Source organism: Nematostella vectensis, chromosome 4, assembly GCF_932526225.1.
Source record: "Nematostella vectensis chromosome 4, jaNemVect1.1, whole genome shotgun sequence".
In the NCBI taxonomy this organism is placed as follows: domain Eukaryota; kingdom Metazoa; phylum Cnidaria; class Anthozoa; order Actiniaria; family Edwardsiidae; genus Nematostella; species Nematostella vectensis.
In genome coordinates this window covers 10,098,293-10,106,697 of record NC_064037.1, presented here as the reverse complement: position 1 = coordinate 10,106,697, position 8,405 = coordinate 10,098,293, and the positions used below count along the sequence as shown (strand labels likewise).

Sequence of the window (8,405 nt, the reverse complement as noted above, 5' to 3'; positions counted from 1 at the left end):
TCACAGTTTTCCCCCTACCTGTCTTGGCTCGACAGTTTTGTCATTCCAAGACGCAGGACCTGCACAAATGTTCCAGTGAATTGTGAAGAAGGTGCAGAGGATGCCCTCGCTTGTGATGAAATTGATGAGGATGATAAAAAGGTGTCAGAGGTGACAGGAAGGCCTAAATGGGGGTTGAAGAAGAGGAAGCTTGCCACACCAGATTAAAGCTTTGACAAACAAGTTCTATCTTGCTTGGCTCAGCTATCGGAAGCCAACAAGCCAACTGAGACAGCAAAAGATGAGGATGATTTGTTTGGGGCATTTATTAGTGCATAGCTCCGAGCTATGACTCTAGAGCAGAATGCTCTGGCCAAGTTTCGAATTAGCCAGGTTTGCATGGAGGCAAAGCTGGCATCAATGGGGATGCTAGCGACAAGTTTGCCTTCATTGCAAACTGGCCTTCCTTCAGTAAATAGTCTTGTAATTTAACATAAGGGATATTTTCAATAATGTTGTGGCTGCTTTTGGCAGTTTATGTAAGATTTTTACAGTGAGCAATTATAAAAAAAACATATATTTATGTCCAATAAATCATTTATTGCACAATGCTGTCATTAAGTTATCTTTTTTGCCTAGTATACAGAAGCAATATCACATGAAAGGCTACGAGTGCTTTATGTAAGGTGTTGTACTCTAAAGTCCTGCATTTATTTTTGTATAACCTGTAAGACTACATAATGCAAATGGAATGAATGATTTATTTGCACAAACATATTATAAACATTTTTATGAAAAAGCTTGAAAAAAGCTTATGAATATACCTCACAAAGTATTGACAAGTTCATTAACTCAACTTTTAAAATTTAATTGAAGATTATGGTAATACATTAACCCTTAAGGGGGGGGAGGCGGTTGTCCCAATAAAATCTGTGCAATTAAAAAATAGGGTTGCTTTTAAAGGGGTAAAATTATGGGCATATATTCAATGAGTTAAAAATTGGCTTTTTAGATTAATCAAGATCTCAATTACGTTTAGGGTAATTTCTAAGCAATTTTAGGGTGGTCAAATATTTGCCCTTTTTTACTTTTTTTTGCTTGTCTGATTGTCCACCCAACCCTCTATCCCCTTTGGAGATCAACTCCACTGATGATGCTATGACAAAGATAGCTTGCCACTTAAATTGTTCACAGGCGTGGCCCACATGACCACACATGGTCCAGCTGCCAAGGGACTGATCCGAATGGTGAGTTAAAATAGGCAGTGTACAAATCCCTGGTCAGATTTCCCTCGACGCTTGTTCTTCCTTGTCTGGAAGGGGTAGACATAAGGGCTCCAGAATCACCTGCAACAATCCTCCTCCAGTCTCCAGGCCTAATGTTACCTGTCATGTCTTCACTGTCAATAAATCCTGCCGGAGAATATGCAGAATTTTCTGTTAGCTGAAGATAGTTGTGAAGACATACAGTTGCCTTCACAATACCCTCTACTGTTTTCACATCTGCTTTGATTGGGCTCCTGTAAATTCTCCAACGTGCTCTTAGAATTCCGAAGATGTTCTCGATAGTCCGGCGTACCCTTGACAGTCGGTAATTAAAGATTGCTTTCTCTTCTGTCAGTCCTCTTCCTGGGTGTGGCCGCATCTGGTACTTACGCAAGGGAAGGCCTTCATCCACAACTGTAACAAAAGGGTTGGAGCCAGAGTTCAATGGACATTCCATGACCACATGCTTCCCATCTCCTGCTTCAATACAATGTGGGAAGTCCCACAAGCTCTCAAAATCATTGGCTATTTCCTGCCATTCGTCAGGGGTTGAGGGTGACTTAAGATAGTTCTTATGGAGCGCCTCCCAGATAGCACTGCAGGTCTCCCTGATAATTTCTGACACCGTTGACCTTCCAATCCTGAAGTTGAAGGACTGAGACTGCTGAGAATCACCAGTCGCCAGGTACCTGAGGGTCACCACAAGTCGTTCTTCAGATGATATTGCCTTCCTCATTTTTGTGTCTTTCTTGGCAATTATGGGACCAACCATTAAGTGAAGGTGCTGAAACCTTTCCGGAGACATTCGTAGATAGCTGCAGGATCACAATTTATAGATAATTTAACTTGACTTTATCTTACTATAAAACAGAAACATGCACCAGCATGAGTGAAGAGAGCACCTAACAGTATTGTTTTTTTTATATGCAGTTTAGTTGGAATCTAAAATTTACAAAAGAATAAACCAACTTAACTTTAAGTTAAGAATCTAACACAACAATCACTTGAGTAATTTGCCATTTGAAAGAATTAAAAGAACTCAAGTATCAAATAAATACATTTTTCAAGTCTAATGGTCTTCTCCAGTTGATTTTTTCTTCCTTAGAAGTGAAAATTCAGCGTCGCAGTTGAAATCTTTTCTTTTAGTTTTCGATCAAACCAAACGTAATACAAATTGCGCATGGCAAATAAAAAGCTAGATTTCAATCCTTATACGGTTATCAGCCACCACAGCTTCAATTTTTAGACGAAAGTGGAAATAAAAAATACCTACTTGAAATAGTATTACCTGTCTCCGTCTTCTAGCTTTCGTAGCAAAGAGTGGAACTGACCATGGTTTTCGCGTTCGGTTTGCATAAAGATGGGCCGGACCCACTTCGATCGGCGAACAGTCTTTTTTCTCCCCATTTTTTTTCGACGTCTTCGTAGAAGAAACAAAAGTTCAACAGCAACAGCAGTAAATGAATCTCGTTCACCCCCCATTTTCAATTATCTTGCCATAAAACACAGAAATGTCACATTTTCATTTGATGCTTATGTCGTCAACGTTCACATTAGGGCTTATTTCGTTATGTCGTTATCACGCATATGTTGTTTGCCAAAAGCGGTCACTTCCAAATAAGGAAACTAATGTATTCGTTATTTGGAAAATATGCATGATTTTTGAAATTATTTTAAAGGTGAGCGTACCCCAGGGGCTTCGTAAACTCAATGACTTGTAATCAGAAGAGAAAAACAGTTACTGTGACCATCTTCAGTTGTTTGAGAAGGTCCCTGATAAGAAACTAAGTTTCCTAGGTACCAGACCCCCAAAACGACAACGTTTTCTTCATATGCTACTCAAAAATACAAGCACGTATGAACCTTTTTGTGAGGGAAAAACTATCAAAGCCTACTGGTAGGCTATGGCCAGCCACCTCTAAAGCTATTATTTTGGATTCTATACTAAGGCACAAAAGATTGTTTAGTCTAGTGCTTATACTGCATATAAAATATACTTACAAAGACTTCCCTAGGTCCTAGATTCTATTCGCGGTTCCAACGTAATTGAGTTTCTTGTTCTCGCCTTTGCCTGAGGTTTTTTTTCTGGGTTCTCCAAATTTTGTCCGTCAACAAAAACTAAATTTCAATCTAAGCTGTGATTCGTGTTCAGCCACCTATAAAGATACTCCTTTGAAAAAAATAGATTATTCAGTCTAGTGCTTCATACTTGATTGACCCCATAGAATGTTAGTAGAAATAATCAGCAGCCTGGTCTGTCAGTAAACCGGACTCGGACGGGTTTGTCCGGGATTGTGACTCCTCGCATAAATGGCTTAATCTCGTCATTATGAGGGTAGGTGATGATGTATCTCTGGAGGGCTTTAATCATCAACAAATGCATCTCTAACTCAGCAATTCGCCGACCGACGCACATACGCGTCCCAAAACCAAAGGGGATTGACGCAAATGCATGCATGGCTTCAGCAGTTGAATGGCTTTCATCTCGCAGCCACCTCTCGGGCTTGAACTGTAGTGGGTCTTTGAAATTACTCTCATCTCTACCCATGTAGTAGAATAGGATGTTGAAGTTCGTATGAGCCGGTATGTGATAACCATCGATAACGATGTCTTCGGGAACTTGGCGGGGTAAAGCTGAAAGAACTGGGTATAATCGCAGTGTTTCCTTTAGCCATGCGCGGAGGTACGGCATCTTTGCGATGTGTTTTGTTGATGACAGCTCGCCTGGCTGAAGTACGGACGTTATTTCTTGGTAAAGCTTTTCTTGTTTATCTTGGTGTTTTCCCATTGTGTAGAAGACCCACTGCATTGTGTTTGAGGTTGTATCTACCCCGGCGAATAAAAGGTCAATGACGCTGGCTAACAGATCATCCCTTGTCAGCTTGCCACTTGACAGAAGAAAACGGAAAAAGTCGACTCTTTCTCCGTCTTGAATATCACCGTCCAACTTTCCTTCCTTCTCCAACTCTTGCACTCTTTCACCAATAAACTTCTCGGCGTAGTTGTACATCCTGTCGAAGTGGTAGACCAAATTCTTATAGGCCTCTGTCTCGTAGACTTTGTAAATAAACACTGGGAGCAGGGAGGCAGGAAGAAAGCTTTCAAGTAAGCCCCCAACTGATGCGATAAACCCTTGTGCATCGGGATTAACGTTTTCTTCAAGGGTTCCAAAGCGCTTGTCGAACAACATATACGCCACACTCTCAAACGACCACTTAAACAACTCGTTATCGAGATTTTCCACTTCGTATTCACTATCAGTTCCGGCTTTACCGCGAATATTCTCGACTCGCTCGAGAAACTTTGATCCAATGTTGTCGAATTCTGGCACATAATCGGCAACCTCTTTCGGGCGCAAAATCCTCTTGCTTATAACACTCCGGTATTTGTGCCAGTCTGGGCCCTCAGCAAAGAAAACTCCGGGTATTTTCTTCCTCGTGTTTCGGTAAAAGTCCAGCAAAGGGCTATCAAATCGCTTTGGGTATTTAGGCTCATTGCGTAATATCGCCATGGCGGTGTCTGGGTCAGCTACGCTTATGATCTTGAAACCCCCAGGAACATCTAACTTAAAAATCTTACCGTAAGTCTCAACATCTGTAAACTGTTTATCCAAAATGAATCTTCCGAGAGGACGGCCTTTTCTATTCAAAGCAAGAAATGGCGCGGAGCCAAAGACGGGCAAGCTGGGAAGACCTGGCATTTCAGCGATCGTTTTCACTCGTTCGCCACTTGGAGTGGCTGAATATGTACTGTTGGTTTGATGGCGATGGTAGATGGCTCGGCAAGATGCAGGATAGCGAAAAAGCCCAAGGTATTGACGAGCCGAAGCACGGAAACACGGGGAGCTAAACGACGCCATGATTTTTGTTGTTGTGTAATGCTTTGCTCCGCTTCGCCGGGCAAATTGTCTACGACAACAAAACCACTTTTCTAACAAAAGAATCTAACAAAAAAAAACATATTAGTCATGTAGACTGCTTCTCTTTCTTTTGAGTACCCTATAACTGATGATTATATGGCTAAAATAGTACGCGCGCTGTGATTGGCTTATTGGTAGTTATGACATTCCCGTATTGCATCTAAGGGCTACTACCCCGGGTACCAGACGGTCTACGGACTAAGTGTGAATTAATGAGTCTTCACACCCGGGCCATGCATTTAATGAGGTGCTGTTTTGCTAGGCAACGGGCCGACGCTTTCACCTAATAACAACGGCGGGAAATTTGAGGCAAATAACTCTTCAGAAATATCAGTACCTAGACGTTTGGCAGCGCACTTTGTAAAGCAAAAAAATTGTTGCCACTTCAAGAAAGATTCTTACAATAATGTGCTAGTAATTACAATTTGTAGAAACAACATTAAAGTGATGCATTCTACCGTTTTTATACGAAGCTATGTTTCTGGTACGTTTCTGGCGACTTTCTAAACTTTCGAATTTTTGGGCAACTATGTCATAATCCAAGAAACGAAATGAAACTTTCCCTGGCGCCTCTACAATCATTCCCGTCGAGGTCAGGAAATTTTGGAGACAAAAGAACGCAATACTACCGTACAATACCGAGATACAACAAATGAATATTTGACACAAGCTGTATTCAGTAGCTCCGAGCACCTGTTAACTTACGACTTTAAGCTCGAATATCCAGGAAACGATAGAATATCATTAAGAAGTTTGCATGAGGCATTTGTAAAGTAATACTTCAAAAATATGTGTCTAACGTCAGTATGCCAGGAGGGCTCGGCACAATAAAGTAATGTTCGAAAGTGCTAAACATGTCCTATGGATGCGTAAGTTTGTGCTCGCGTATAAAAATATTTTTTGTGCACTATGTCATAAGCCAGCAAATAAGAGATCATGTATCGCTAGTTGTTTTTTAGTTACTTATCTATTTATATACGAAGTAGAAACTTAGTCCGTTTGCCCTTCGCCGGAAATTATTCTAAGTGTGATCACTCGTGTTTGACGGCTGAATAGGGAAAACCACCAGCTTGTAAAATTTCATGCATGCTTAGTCACGCAAGAAACTAAATGGTAACGCGGTTTCTTTCCGTTTTTAATACCCTCTTCCGTAAAAAGATGAGATCGCGAACAAACTTAAATATTACTTTGGCTTACGATAAGACTGTTAAACCGGTTCTTGGGGTAGTTTCTTGTTTAAGTGAACCGACTTTTTTTTATAATTTAGTATGCAAATTTTATTATCATAATCTATGTCACTAAACAAAGCTGATATCTGGCCCATACCCGGGGGGGGGGGGGGATAAAGCAAAATCTCCCCCCCCCCACAACGGCCAAAAGTCTACTTTCGGTTCTTAATAGACGTGCTATTCGTAGACAAAACTATAAAGCATAAGCTATCAGACTTTATTTGTAGCTAAATACTGCAAAGGCATAAAAAAACCTTTTTTTCTTTCGGGGTGGTCAGATTTTTATCAGAAAACTTCCTCCCTCCCCCCCCCCCCTCCCCCAGAAAAATTATGTCCACTTTTTCGGATTTCGCACCCCCCCCCCCCCCCCCCAAAAAAAAAAAAGAAAAATCGAGCTGGTTTTAAGGGACGTGGCTTTCAATTTCGCCTGCCGGTAGTTCTGGTGCTACCTTGAGGAAAAGGAAAGCGGGTATCGCGCTCAGCGGACTAGATACGGAAAAAAAAATCCAGAGGCCATCCTACTAAACACGGGGGAGACTTTGGATTTTCATAGACACCGAAACGCTTTTCGCGTAGATTAATAATTGCTAATTATCAATCTACGTCGGGACCACTCCGCGTAGATTAATAATTAGCAATTATTAATCTACGCAAAACACACTCCGCGTAGATAAGAAATCGACAATAATTGCAAAAGAATAATCTACGGACTGGGGCCTTTCATAGAAACGAGAGGTACCCGTGCCGCCCCCCCCCCCCCCAGCCCGTTTCCCATGGCCGGGCGGGGTCCGGGTCGGCGGAGCCGAGGTCGGGCGGGGCCCGGGTAGCGCGAAGCGCCGGGGTCGAGTAGGGGCTTTCGAGATAAATGGAGATAACCCGCGCCGCGCCCGCCAGCCCGTTCTCCGTATGCCCAGCGCTTCGCGCGGCTCCGCGCGTTAACATGCGGGAACCTTGCAATTAGACCCCCGTCTGTCCTGTAGTATGTATATATATATATATGCACATGTGCATAGCATTGGGTTGGGCCGCCACCCTACGGAGCGCGGAATGACCGTTTTTCGGCCGTAAATTCAAAGCCGCTGGCGTGGCGTTTAAACCTCAGCTTTACTCGAACACCTCGCTCCCGAACTCCTCGCGAATTTCTCGCAGCCTCTTTTATCTTTTCGCGTGTCTCCATGGAGGGCCCTTTCTTGCTTTTTTTCTCACGCGATGCGAGGCCGTGTCGAGCTTTGACAGCGGCCTTGAGCGCTCAGAATCTCTCTTGTTCCCGAAGTATTAGCCGAAACTCTTCGTCTGAGATATGCCCGTCTTGCAGAGCCTTAGAGACCAGCTCGCTGATCGAGTTTTCCTTACTCTCCGCTAAAACCATCGTGTCTTCGTGTTTAGCCACCTTGCTCGTAAGACCCCTAGATACTACCCCTGCGCCCGCGCCCACGACACCGAACAGCCCAGCGACCCCTGCCAGCGGACCGCCGATCAGAACCCCTATCCCACTCAAAGAGACCACCACCCCGGCTCCCCTGCAGCGATGCCGGATGCCACAGACACAGCATGGGTAACGGCAAAGGCGCGCTTATACTTTTTCCGCACCTGTCGATGATGCGTTATCTTGTTGTCTAGAACCGCCTGAGTGTCACAATTTTCTGGAGTCGGAAGCTTTGCACGTCGCCGCTTGCCGGAACGGCAGGCGTCATGTGCGTACCCTTCGGGGGCAAACACTGGAAAGCGAGGGGTATATGGCACCACTGCTAACGTCGCTGTTTGCCATGTCTGTTACGTCGGAGCTAGGTTAGCTCTAATACAAGGCGAACAGGCTTGCCCTTAAAGTCCACCCGTCTGCCGCAGTCATCCCTGACCCATATTTGGATACTCGAAACAAACTCAGAGGAAGATGCTGCGACACAAACGGGGGCGTCGGGTCCATAGACGACTTTCTCGTGCGGCCTCCCGCGGGTTTCTAGGCAAGCGAGAACGTTTGATGGCTCGCCTAAGGAGAGGCATTGCGTGCGATCT

At 43.7% G+C, this 8,405-nt stretch overlaps 2 protein-coding genes across 2 annotated transcripts; both read right to left on the bottom strand.

Moving 5' to 3' along the window:
- Positions 1-1,593: 1,593 nt before the first annotated feature.
- Positions 1,594-2,726, bottom strand: LOC116618984. The gene is made up of 3 exons (XM_048726571.1): positions 2,533-2,726; positions 1,695-2,059; positions 1,594-1,630 (listed from the first exon to the last, which is right to left on the bottom strand). The coding sequence occupies exons 1-3, from the start codon at positions 2,724-2,726 to the stop codon at positions 1,596-1,598; spliced, it is 594 nt and encodes a 197-aa protein (XP_048582528.1). The 3' UTR covers positions 1,594-1,595.
- A 22-nt stretch (positions 2,727-2,748) lies between these two features.
- On the bottom strand, positions 2,749-5,549 carry LOC5513720 (sterol 26-hydroxylase, mitochondrial). Its single transcript, XM_048726570.1, has one exon. The coding sequence runs from the start codon at positions 5,101-5,103 to the stop codon at positions 3,487-3,489; it is 1,617 nt and encodes a 538-aa protein (XP_048582527.1). The 5' UTR covers positions 5,104-5,549; the 3' UTR covers positions 2,749-3,486.
- Positions 5,550-8,405: the final 2,856 nt, after the last annotated feature.

What these genes read in the sequence shown, in the direction of transcription:
- LOC5513720 (XM_048726570.1), bottom strand. Translation starts at nt 5,103, where the DNA reads ATGGCGTCGTTTAGCTCCCCGTGTTTCCGTGCTTCGGCTCGTCAATAC.
- LOC116618984 (XM_048726571.1), bottom strand. Translation starts at nt 2,726, where the DNA reads ATGGGGGGTGAACGAGATTCATTTACTGCTGTTGCTGTTGAACTTTTG. An exon ending in AAGCTAGAAGACGGAGACAG is followed by an intron (nt 2,060 to 2,532) that starts GTAATACTATTT and finishes GTGATCCTGCAG; the next exon opens with CTATCTACGAATGTCTCCGG. An exon ending in GAAGCATGTGGTCATGGAAT is followed by an intron (nt 1,631 to 1,694) that starts GTCCATTGAACT and finishes TCCCTTGCGTAA; the next exon opens with GTACCAGATGCGGCCACACC.